The 13,246-nt window shown below is 41.7% G+C and overlaps 1 protein-coding gene across 1 annotated transcript in view; it reads right to left on the bottom strand.

The window, feature by feature from the left end:
* The window catches only part of snw1 (SNW domain containing 1), a 26,330-nt gene extending 13,084 nt beyond the window's left edge, over positions 1–13,246 (bottom strand). Inside the window, exons 1-5 of the mRNA XM_072568153.1 lie at positions 13,153–13,246; positions 6,093–6,246; positions 1,720–1,881; positions 1,322–1,417; positions 24–130 (exon numbers count right to left, since the gene is read on the bottom strand). Of these exons, the coding sequence (XP_072424254.1) occupies positions 24–130; positions 1,322–1,417; positions 1,720–1,881; positions 6,093–6,246; positions 13,153–13,166 (533 nt within the window). The 5' untranslated portion in view covers positions 13,167–13,246. The remainder of the gene's footprint in view (positions 1–23; positions 131–1,321; positions 1,418–1,719; positions 1,882–6,092; positions 6,247–13,152) is intronic.

The following is a 13,246-nucleotide window of genomic DNA, read 5'->3' as shown; positions in this document are numbered from 1 at the left end:
ACCAGCTGAGTAATTTTTCTAACCTGATGTACTGCGCAGGAGCGAGTTTCTCAGCTGCCCGAACAGGCATAGCTGCTGCAACTTTCTGTGAAACCTGTTTTTCAAGAGCTGAACGTGTTTTTTCAGTCAACTGCAATGAAAATAAAGACAATTTAGAAGATTAATATGCACTTCTGATCCTCCAGCTTTCATTTATTCAACAATCCAAACAATGTAACAATTCTGCCTCCAAACTTCATTATTATTAATTAATTGGTTGTTTGACATAAAGCAGATTCAGCTGCCAAATCATTTTCATCTTAAAACCAAGGTGCTAGAAAGAACATGTGACAACATGCCACCCATTTTCAATGGTTACGTGCATAATCCTATTCAAGTCTTTTTTTCTAACAATACAGATTTGGCAGTTTTGTTTCAGACAGACAGCACAGGCACTATCTACTCTAGGACACAATTATCAGTGGTGCTGAAAAGTATTCATTCTGACATTAAAAGTCTCCCTAGATTCCAATTCCACCACCGTAATTATTGGGAGGCCTCACTCCAGCGGTCATTCATGTGAAGATCTTAACTATTAATATCAGAAGGCTACAATCAGGAATGGCAAAACAGTGATGCTTCTTCTCTATATATTAGCAATATAGCCAATTGCAACAGCCATACCATATTTATCTGCCAACTGAGCAATCAGACTGCTCCGAAATGAAAACAAAAAGAGAGCGTTAACTGTAAACTTTAACTCCTACATATTATTTCTTTGTGTCTCACTGGGTCAATTGGCTCAGACTCAATCTCGGTAATATGTGTAGAATATGTATTTAATGGTAATATGAAAAATTAGATCTATAAGCATTGAAATATCTCAAAGTGTTCATGACATTTTTCAATCCAGTGAGTTAATGCAGATAAACAGAATATTGCAGCTTAATAGAAGACCTTTCATAAAGAGATTGGGGGGGGGGGGTGTTTGTGTGTGTGGGAGCAAAGTTCACCTCGCAAACTGCAATATATGGAACAAGGGCAGGATCAGTCTTTGTATTGTACCTATTCTATACTAGATCATTCCAATGTACTCAATGGGCGATAAGTCACTTTATGAAACCTAATCCCTTGTTTCATTCTTACATATTGGTAGACATTTCACTCAGATTCCATTTCCTTACTCCATGCTTACAGAATTCTTTAAAATCTCCTCCAACCCCATCTTTGTGACAACGCTTCCAACATGTTTCTATCAAGTTCCTCATCATTTCATATTTATTCCTGATAGCAATACATCTCATGCCAATACAAATACCAGCACAGCAATAAATACACATACCTCCTTTATACTATCTTCGTCAGGTCTCTGCAATTCAGGATCATCTTCGTTGATAATTTCTTTTGGAATCAGATCTGTAAATTTGCTGTAGATCACCTGGACAGGGAAGAAATAAACCGTTTTTCAAATATCACTAAAAACTATTTCAGTTTGTCTCAGAACTGTATAACAAATATTCTAATGAAAGATGGAACCCATTACCCATCACTTCACAGATGTTGTGTAATTTAAAGAAACATTGGTTGGGACAGTGCAAAAAACTGAATGTTGGAGCATTAATTCACATTAATACGAACTGCCCAGATGGTACTTCAATTCTGCTGCTGGAAATGGAAGACGGTAATTTAACAGGTCAGTGGATAGGAATTGGACTGACAGCATGATACATCTTGTGGTACCTTGTCTTTTGACTGCCCTTGTCTAGCAATGGCATCAAATTTGATTTTTCCTTCTGCATCCACTTGAATAGCCAATGCATTGGATGCCTTTTTCTTGCGACCCATTTCCAATGGAAATTGTGCCATGTGGACTTCTGGGAATGCACCTCCATCGCCAAAATCCTGGAAGAAGGAAACAAACACCAAATCTTAATCATTAAACACCGGGAAACACAAGTCACATGCAAGATGGTGCAGGGCAAATTAATTACGGCCATTTACATTATATGAAGCATACTTAACATTATCATATTTATTTTGGAAATGAAAACTTTTACTTTTATAAAAGTAACCACAGGAACAGCAACAGAGATTTTGTCTCATAGTGTAACTAGTGCTAACTCCCAAGTATTACCTACTGATTCTCACAATTATACATTTGGCCAAAGTTATCACATTCTTCAAGGTAACAAACACAGTGACATCCAGGTAGTTTTCTTTCTTACAGTGACCCCAATGCAGTTTTCAAACAATGCATTCTCCAAACAATGTACCCCTATCTAATCATAGCGACTGTTGCCATAACTCCTCCATTAGCTTTCTTGGGAGGCTATTTGGAAAATTGAAACATATTTCTTTGCATAAGATGTTGAAAGGCCCTTATATGTATTGGTATGCTTCCTTTGCACATGAAGTCAATTGTTTAGATGTTTGCCCCAATATAAAAAGTTAACCTGATTGAGTACAGGAACAGCTGACCCACCTTCTGATAAAGCTTTGGATATTTACCAATTGGGGAGAAAGCGAGGACTGCAGATGCTGGAGATCAGAGCTGAAAATGTGTTGCTGGAAAAGCGCAGCAGGTCAGGCAGCATCCAAACGAGCAGGAGAATCGACGTTTCGGGCATGAGCCCTTCTTCAGGAATGAGGAAAGTGTGTCCAGCAGGCTAAGATAAAAGGTAGGGAGGAGAGACTTGGGGGAGAGGTGTTGGGAATGCGATGGATGTAGGGAGGTCAAGGTGAGGGTGATAGGCTGGAGTGGGGCAGAGAGGTCAGGAAGAAGATTGCAGGTTAGGAAGGCGGTGCTGAGTTCGAGGGATTTGACTGAGACAAGGTAGGGGGAGGGGAAATGAGGAAACTGGAGAAATCTGAGTTCATCCCTTGTGGTTGGAGGGTTCCAAGGCAGAAGGTGAGGCGTTTTTTTTTAGATTAGATTAGATTAGATTAGATTACTTACAGTGTGGAAACGTTCTTCCTCCAACTGTCGTGTTGCTATGGTCTGCCGATGGAGGAGTCCAAGGACCTGCATGTCCTTGGTGGAGTGGGAGGGGGAGTTGAAGTGTTGAGCCACGGGGTGGTTGGGTTGGTTGGTCTGGGTGTCCCAGAGGTGTTCTCTGAAACGTTCCGCAAGTAGGCGGCCTGTCTCCCCAATATAGAGGAGGCCACATCGGGTGCAGCGGATGCAGTAAATGATGTGTGTGGAGGTGCAGGTGAATTTGTGGCGGATATGGAAGGATCCCTTGAGGCCTTGGAGGGAACTAAGGGGGGGGGAGGTGTGGGCGCAAGTTTTGCATTTCTTGCGGTTGCAGGGGAAGGTGCCGGGAGTGGAGGTTGGGTTGGTGGGGGGCTGTGGACCTGACAAGGGAGTCACGGAGGGAGTGGTCTTTTCGGAATGCTGATAGGGGAGGGGAGGGAAATATATCCCTGGTGGTGGGGTCCGTTTGGAGGTGGCGAAAATGACGGCGGATGATACGCTGTATATGGAGTTTGATGGGGTGGTAGGTGAGGACCAGTGGGGTTCTGTCCTGGTGGCGATTGGAGGGGCGGGGCTCAAGGGCAGAGGAGCGGGAAGTGGAAGAGATGCGGTGGAGGGCATCGTCGATCACGTCTGGGGGGAAATTGCGGTCTTTAAAGAAGGAGGCCATCCGGGTTGTACGGTATTGGAACTGGTCCTCCTGGGAGCAGATGCGGCGGAGACGACGGAATTGGGAATATGGGATGTCGTTTTTACAGGGGGCAGGGTGGGAGGAGGTGTAGTCTAGGTAGCTGTGGGAGTCGGTCGGTTTATAGTAAGTGTCTGTGTTGATTCAGTCGCCCGAGATAGAAGTGGAAAGGTCTAGGAAGGGGAGGGAGGAGTCTGAGACGGTCCAGTGAATTTGAGGTCGGGGTGGAAGGTGTTGGTAAAGTGGATGAATTGTTCAACCTCCTCATGGGAGCACGAGGCAGCGCCGATACAGTCATCCATGTAGCAGAGGAAAAGGTGGGGGGTGGTGCCAGTGTAGCTGCAGAAGATGGACTGTTCCACATATCCTACGAAGAGGCAGGCATAGCTGGGGCCCATGCGGGTGCCCATGGCTACTTCTTTGGTTTGGAGGAAGTGGGAAGATTGGAAAAAGAAGTTGTTCAGGGTGAGGACCAGTTCAGTCAGTTGAAGGAGGGTGTCAGTGGAAGCGTACTGGTTGGTACAGCGGGAAAGGAAGAAGCGGAGGGCTTTGAGTCCTTCGTGATGGGGGATGGAGGTGTACAGGGACTGGATGTCCATGGTGAGGATAAGGCGTTGGGGACCGGGGAAGCGAAATTCATGGAGGAGGTGGAGGGCGTGGGTGGTGTCCCGAACATAGGTGGGGAGTTCTTGGACTAAGGGGGACAGGACCGTGTCGAGGTATGCAGAGATGAGTTCGGTGGGGCAGGAGCAGGCTGAGACAATGGGTCGGCCGGGGCAGCCAGGTTTGTGGATTTTGGTCAGGAGGTAGAAACGGGCGGTGCGGGGTTGTGGGATTATGAGGTTGGAGGCGGTGGATGGGAGATCCCCTGAGGTGATGAGGTTATGGATGGTCTGGGAGATGATGGTTTGGTAGTGGGAGGTGGGGTCATGGTCAAGGGGGCAGTAGGAGGAGGTGTCCGCGAGCTGGTGTTTAGCCTCAGCGGTGTAAAGGTCGATTGACCTACACATCTCTGGAGTAGGGAGGGACTTGAACCCAGGCCTCTTTGCTCAGAGGTAAGGACATTACCACTGCATTACAAGAACCCTTTGATGGGGCACTGCGATAAACATAAAAATGTGCTCAATCTGATTAATGCGTTTTAGAAAAACAGGGAGTAATGAGTGATGGAAATCAGGAGTTTCAAGGACCTGCATTTGTATCAATGTAAAGCGGGAGGTTATCAGGCTATATTGCCAAATGTACAGGGACTGTAATTGGGAGCATTGTTGTTTTATTAGTCACATACCATGTAGTGATTTTCTCAGGACTGCATCCACTAAGCTCCATCGCTGTTTGAGATAGTATTATGTTCCCCAGCATTGAACACACACTCTGACCTGAAGAGCTTCAAGTTTAGTCTCTCAAAGTCAAGGAGCAGCTGTGCAGCTGAAAATGATGAGGTGACAGTACATTGCATGGAACCCTTCAATCATAATATGCACTGATATAAGCCAAGCAATTTGAATGATAGTCAAATAAAAACAAAGTACTTTAGATGCTGGAAATCGAAACAAAAATACGAAGTCCTAGAAAAACTCAACAGATCTGGTCGTATCTGTGGAGAAAGACTTTTTGCATCCAGAGACTCAAAGCTTCTGAAGAAGTCACATTAGACTCAAAATGTTAACTCTTGTTTCTCTCTTACCTTATGCTATTACACCTGAGTTTCTCCAGTAATTGAGATTTTAATTTCAGAAGAGTCAAAATTTATGTTTTTAAGGCTCAGATTTTAGCCAATAGAAGTGTAGTGAATGAACAGTATTTCACCAAAGTCTACAACAGCAACGATATGAAGGAGGAAGATTCAGGGACATAAAATTGATTCTACACAAAGAATTGCCATGTTAAATTTATAAATTCTTGTTTTGTACTTTAATATGATCTAATTATAAATAAGACATGTTGGGGTAAGGGTAATAAAAGAACCTCAAATACTGGCAGTTTCTTAAAAAAACACTGGAAACCTAAAATCTGTTCTGATATATTTGACATCAGACATACCTTGGCTATTCGAACATTGAAAAACTTACAATGCACTTCTAGTATTTTGTCTTAATTTGTGCTGTCACATGATTGCCTACTGTGCATTATCTGCTCACCTCAATATATGAATGGCCAATGTGTTCAAAAAAGCAATTAAACATTGCATAGAAATAAAAACGTGCTAAAATGTAGTCCCCTGCCTGTGATAATCTGCAGCATTTGTGAATAAAACTGAACACCTGCAGTTCATTAAAAGATATTCTACCTCTGCCACAGTAGTTGGCAGTGCTAAAGATACAAATAAGCATCAAGATTTACTTCGTTGCAATTAATTAGTGTTGCGACTAAATATTTAGTTTAAGTAAGAGTCTTGTGATACTGAATAAACTGCAAGAATTGCTCAAGCCAAGACATTGCAGATGTTACCTCCAAAGTGCGAGGAACCCATCCCTTTCTGTGCCCATACGGGGGAGGTTCTCTCCTCGATGCCACTAAAGCGGTCTGTCTAACTCTTTGGGTGCGAGCTTTTTCCTCAGCTTCCAGCTGATCCTGGGACAGCTGGGTTGGTGCAGGTAAAAAACTTGAAAGTAAAGAAAAGAACCATTATTTTCACTGTTCCAATCAACATTCACAAAAATGCCAGCACTACTGCTGCAAAAGGATTAATTAGCTATGAAAGGAAAGTCATCAGTGGTAACATTTCCGGGCTCGCAATTTGGAGGCCTGGACAAATGATATGTAAGTGTGATTTGTCTGCTGTCCTTACATTGTCTGGCCTACATGCAATTCCAGATCCACAAACAACATGCTCATCTCTGAAATGCCCTCTGAAATGGTCAAACAATCTGTTCAGCTACTTTAATCATTACAGAAAATTAAACCAGATGAACCACTTGGCAGCCCATAGGCACTAGATCCAATCATGGCAAGCCCAGTCAACCTTCCAAAATACTCCTTCCAAAAACTCCATTGGGAGTTTTGTGTCAATTTTGGGAGAATTGCCCATAGACCAATCAAGTGTCATTCTTGAATCATCCTCACCAAGTCATACCTGACAGCCAATATTACAGGTTCTGTCACCATCCACATTCGATCTGTCCTGCTGATGACACAGAGTTGAAACGCTCAGTGATGTACAGTGACAGGGAGTAGACTAGGTGTCCTAATGCTCACTCCAGTTCTTAGGTGGTTACATGGGCAAGGAAACTTTCAGCTGGTTCTGGTACTACTTCAGCTGATAAATCAGTGCTGCTCTACGTCACAACAACTTGGAAGCAACATGACGGTAGTAAGGACACAATGTTCTATGATGTGGAGCTTCTATGCTCATCATTAAAAGTGGTTTGGCAAGTAGTACCACTGAGCAAGCTTAGAGCCCTAAAGGACATAGGTGCCAGACAAGGCTTGTGGCAGGTGGTGAGAGAACAAAAAAAGAGGGAAGACCCACTCGACATCATCTACAATTTCTCTTTCAAAGACGAATCCAAGAACAAAAGCATTGGTAGGAATGATTAATACATAGTATTCGTGTATCATGGTAAACATTCAATATATTATATGGCACTACCATACTAAATGAAGTAGATTCAGAAGAGATCCAGCAGTTGAAAATTGGGCATCCGTGAAGCTCCGTGGGCTATCAGTAGCAAAATTATTGTAAATAACTGATGCTCAAATTCACTTGGCTTCAGATCTTATCACCACCTTGGTCCAAACACAAATAAAATAGCTAACTCCAAGATGAGAGCAACTGTCCTCTGGCTTAAGACAAGTATGACATCAAGTGGTCCAAGCAAAAGTGAAATTGGGGTAAATTCTTCATTAGTTGGAGTTAAAACCAGTACATAGGAAAATGCTTGCCGTTGTGAGGCAATCATCTCAGTTGGAGGACATTGTTGCTGCAGTTCATTAGGGTGGTATCCCAAGTCCAATCATCCTCAGCTGCATCTTCCCTTCAAAACATTACAAGTGCGAATGTTCATTGATGATTATAGAGTATTACTTTGATAACTCAGATAGAAAGGTAGTCTGTAACTGCATGCAGCACGACCTGGTCACATTTTTTTTTGTTAGATTACATTTGTGCCACACAAGTTACCAATAAGAGTGGATCTTCCCTACGCATTCTGTGGCAATACTGTACCACAATGCTCCACTATTAACAGGATCTGAATTCTTGGCAGCGTGGAGGAACAGAGGGATTTTGAGGTCCATGTCCATAGATCCCTCAAAGTTGCCACTCAGGCTCCTTGGATGCTGTCTGACCTGCTGTGCTTTTCCAGCAAAACACTCTTGAGGTTGATAGGGTTGTTAAAAAAAAAGCATATGGAGTGCTGGCTTTCATTAGCAGAGGATTGCATTTAAGATCCGCGAGGTCATGCTGCAGCTCTATAAAGTCCTGATTAGACCACACTTGGAATATTGTGTTCAGTTCTGGACGCCTCATTATAGGAAAGATGCGGCTGCTTTAGAGGGGATGCAGAGGAGATTTCTCAGGATGCTGCCTGGACTGGAGGACAAGTCTTATGAAGAAAGATTAAGGGAGCTATGGCTTTTCTCATTGGAGCAAAGAAGGATGAGAGATGACTTGATAGAGGTCTACAAGATGTTGAGAGGCATAAAAAAAAGTGGGTAGCCAGAGACTTTTTTCCCATGACAAAAATGTCTATCACGAGGGGGCATAATTTTAAGGTAAACGGAGGAATATTTAGGGGAGATGTCAGAGGTAGGTTCTTTCACAGAGCGTGGTTGGTGAATGGAATGCACTGCCAGCAGTTGTAGTAGAGTCAGATACATTAGGGACATTTAAGAGACTCTTGGAGATGCACACAGAAGTTAGTGCAATGAAGGGTATGTAGGTTAGTCTGATCTTATAGTAGGATAGAAGGCTGGCAAAACATCGAGGGTCGAAGGGCTTGTACTGTCCAATGTTCTAAGAATTGGACTAGCAATATAAATACTGCGGTTAGATGGCACCCCATCTAACACTTTAAACATTCACAATCTCACTGATGCACAGTAGCAGCTGAATACACCATCTACAAGATACACTGTAGCCTCTATCATCCAGAAGGACAAAGACAGCAGCTGAATGGGACATGACCAGCCAAATTTCCTCTGATTTTTCTTCTTGCCTCATGGACCTCTGAGGTCCCTGTGCAACAACAGATTTAGAAGTAGAAGTCATGCATTCAACATGTGTGGAGCTTCACATTGACTGCATAGCCACAGAGGAAATGTTGCCATTGCTCACAGATTGTATTCCAAGCCACACACTGTGCTGACTTGGCACTATAATCACTACTGCTTCATAGTCGCTGGGTCAAAACCCTGGGACTACTATCCTATAGGAGTGTCGATGTACCCATGCCACATGGATTGCTATCAGTCAAGAAGGTGACTCACCATCATCATCTCAATATGAAATGATAGTCTTGCCAGTAGCACTCATATCCCCTGAACAAATTTAAGAGGAGAAAAACAAAAGAGATGCAGTTATGCAAAATCCTTTTTCCTAAAGGAGATGCAATGCATAATCTATGACAAGCAGGTCTGGGCACAAGGTAAAATACTGGATTAGTGGTGCTGGAAGAGCACAGCAGTTCAGGCAGCATCCAACGAGCAGCGAAATCGACGTTTCGGACAAAAGCCCTTCATCAGGAATAAGTCAGCCTGGCATAAAACATTGTAAATGTTGGTAAAATAGTAAACTTTGTTTGGTAAACTGATAGGTCAGTTGAAAGATTTTAGAACATCACTCCTGAAACAAATTCCACCCTTTCAATCCCTGTATCAAAGATAATCTGGTACAAACTATGCAAAACTGTAATTTATCAAATATTCAATAAAAACGATTTTACAATCGGGAATTCCATGATGAATCCACGAAGAATATCTTTCACCATAAGAAAATAATTGAGTTTTCAGATGAATAATCCCTTAAGAAACATTCTCTTGGCTTTGTGAACCAAACATACTTTCCCACACAAACTGTCATAAGGGAAATAAGCAAACTGAAGGTTTAGTCATAACCTGATTGATACTGTCAACAATTTTTCTTTGGTAATCTTGTTTTGTTCAAATGCATTCACTCTCTGCAAGCTCACATTACCAATACAAATAATAGATGTTTGTAGGAATATAACATAATAAGGTTAATTGTGCTTTAAACATAGATGCAGTTGATTCTGCAATGGGCATTTACTTCCACTCCCAGTTGAGACAGCAGACAAAATAACATTACAAAAAAGGAAACTAAACATAAATTAAAAAGTTAGGAGTTGGAAATTCAGTTCCTTGCTGTTGTCTGCTCTGCTTTTTATTACTGTCATGATGATCTCACCTTGGCCTCAACTGCACTACCCTGTACTCTCCCAATAAACTTTTAACCCATTATTAATTAAAAGTCTGTCTATCTTCTTGAATTTATTCAGTGCCCCAGCACGCACGACAGATTTCAAGGAGTAAAGATCACCAACAATCTGGCCGCTCCACCCATGTTAACACTACAGTGAAGAAAGCCCACCAACACCTCTATTTACCCAGAAGGCTAAGGAAATTTAACATTTCACAATGACTCTTATCAATTTCTGCAGACATACCATAGAAAGCATCCTATCCAGATGCATCACAGCTTGGTATAGCAACTGCTCTGCCCATGACTGCAAAAAATTACAAAGGGTTCTGAATGCAACCCAGACCATCTCACAAACCAGCCTTCCATCCAATGTCTCCATCCATATTTACCCCTGCCTCGGGAAAGCAGCCAACACAATCAAAAATCCCTCCACCCCAGTTACATCCTGTTCCACTGTCTTTTATCCAGCAGAAGGTACAAAAGTTTGAAAACATGCACCAACAGATTCAAGAACAGCTTCTGCCCTGCTGTTATTAAGTTTTTGAAGGGAATTCTCATATACTAAAATTGATCTTTCTCTGCATCTTCTTTGTAGCTGTAACACTATCTTTTGCATTCTGTTCTATTCCCCTGAAGTACTTATGTATGGTATGATTTGCCTGGATAGTACACAAAACAATACTTTTCTCTGTACCTTAGTTCGTGATAACATTAAAATTAAATCAAAGATTCCACAGATTCCTGATGCTTTTTGAAAGAAATAACTGCACCTCACCTGTTTTAAATCTGCCACCTCTTAGCTTAAAACTATGATCTATGGTTCTAAATTTGCCCATGAGAGGAAACATCTTCTATACATCTACTTTGTTGAACCCCATTAGCATCCTAAATACCTCAAGTAGATGCCTGAAACCTAGCGAGTATGGGACTGATCTGCCCAATCTCTCATCACACACAAGGACTTTCATCTCTGGAATTAATCTAGTGAACCTTCTTTAAACTGCTTCCATTCAAATACATTCTTTATCAAGAAAGAGGAACAAAACTGCACAGAGTACTTTGGATACGGTCTCATCAATGCCTTGTACAGTTGCAATCACACATCATTATTTTAACACTTTATTCCTTTAGCAACATATGCTAAAGTTCCATTTATCTTCCTTATTACCTGCTGAACCTGCATACTAGTTTTCTGTGATTCACATCTTTGAAGAACTCTAGCAAATCAGTTAAATATGATTTACCCTTCATAAAACCATTCTGACTCTGGATTCTGTTTTGACTTTCCAAATGTCCTGTTACTAATTCATTAATTATGAATTTCAATAATTTTGTGACAGACGTTAAACTAACATCTGTAATTCCCCACTTTCTGCCGTCCTCCATTTTTTAATAAAGGGTGTTACCTGAGCAGTTTTCTAATCTAGTGGAACCTTCCTGAAACCAGGGAATTTTGGAATATTATAATGAATGCATCCACTATCTCTGCTACCACTTTCTTTAAGATCCTATAATGTAGGCCATCAGGCCCTGGGGCTTGTTTGACTTTAATGCCAATAGTTTGCTCGGTAACCTTTCCCTAGTAATTAGGAATGAATTAAATTTCTCTTTTTCATTTTTTACTATTGGGATGGTTTCAGTAATCTCCACTATGAAACTGAGACAAAATATTGATTTAATGTCCCTGTTATTTTTGAGTTCTCCATTATAATCTTCCCAATCTTGTCCTCTAAGTAATGAGGATTGACTTTAGCTACTCACTTTGTTTTTATGTATGTTTAGAAGGCTTTGCTAGCGATTTTTATATTTTCTGCTAGTCTTCATTCATACTTTAATTTTGTTCGCTTTATACCTCTTTAGTAACCCTTTGATGCTCTTTAAAAGTTTTCCAGTACTCTAATCAGTCACTGACCTTTACCATATGGCATGCCTTAGCTTTTGCTTTTATTGTAGCTTTATGTCCTTGCTTATGCATAGATGCTTCCCAGCCTCCCCCGACATTATTTCTTCCTCACTGGAATATACTTTGGAAAAACCGAACATCTCCTTCAATATCTACCGCTATTCATCAACTGTCCTACCTTTCTGGCTTATCCATTCAAACTGTCCTCATACCTATGCAATTATTTTTGCTTAACACCAGAACACTAAGGTGGGACTCAAATTTCTCATCCTCAAACTGAAGTTGAAATTCTCCCCAGCCCCACCCCTCTCCCATTTATCTCTCCACCTCAGAGACTCCCAGCCTCATTCCTGATAAAGAGCTCCTGCTCGAACTGTCGATTTTCCTGCTCCTCGATGCTGCCTGACCTGCTGTGCTTTTCCAGCAACACTCTAATCTTGACACTATAGTCACTGTTGGATATGGATTTGAACCATGCTTACTCAAGCAATATGAGAGTCCATCAGGCATCTGCGAGCTCTGTGAAAGCTACTGAATTCATCTCATTCCCCTATATCACTTTATAACCTTTTTTGGCATTGCATTTTTGATGACTGCCAATATTGCACTCTTTGGTTTGGGTGACGGTTACCATGGCAGCAACTATGTGGTAACACTATAGATATTACACATATCATAATTGGTTCGTCTAAGAACAAAACCTTAAAGTTAAATCAGTAAACCATTTGAATGAAGGCAAACAGCACCTAAGTACAGAATTATTAAATACTAAAGCGACTGAATTTCAACATTAAATTTCGAGTAGAAATATAACATTTAAAACGCTAAAAAGACATCCATATCAAGGCTAAGTTCCACCATTCATCAATCCAGTTACTCGTTAACAAACTAATAGTCCCTTTAAATCTGGAGGTTCTCCTGTCACAACACAAGAAACAAAAGTAACTTCAAGTATGATAGTTTCAACTACTCTCCTCCCAATGCTTCTTACTTCTTCAAACTAGGAATAGGCAATAGGTAAAGGCGAGGCTTTGTTGGGCCTAGTCGGAGAAGACGAAAAGGGCTTCATTGAAAGCCAGAGAGATTCCGGAGACACAGATCCGTCTGCAGTCACGCCTTATAACAAGACGAGGAGGGGAGAGGAAAAGAAACGTTTGATGGGATTTGGGGTCGAATCAACACGGGAATTAAAACAATCAAAACACATACAACAGAGAAACAACAACCTCGTCAGCGCCATTTTCCTCCGGAAAGTTGCAGCCACCGTACGTCTGACGTCACGCCGCACACCTTTCAGACTTTTGCGTATGATGTCATCAC

This window comes from Chiloscyllium punctatum, chromosome 4 (genome assembly GCF_047496795.1).
Source record: "Chiloscyllium punctatum isolate Juve2018m chromosome 4, sChiPun1.3, whole genome shotgun sequence".
NCBI classification, from domain to species: Eukaryota; Metazoa; Chordata; class Chondrichthyes; order Orectolobiformes; family Hemiscylliidae; genus Chiloscyllium; species Chiloscyllium punctatum.
The sequence above is the reverse complement of the archived record's forward strand: the minus strand, read 5'-3'. Positions and strand labels throughout refer to the sequence as shown.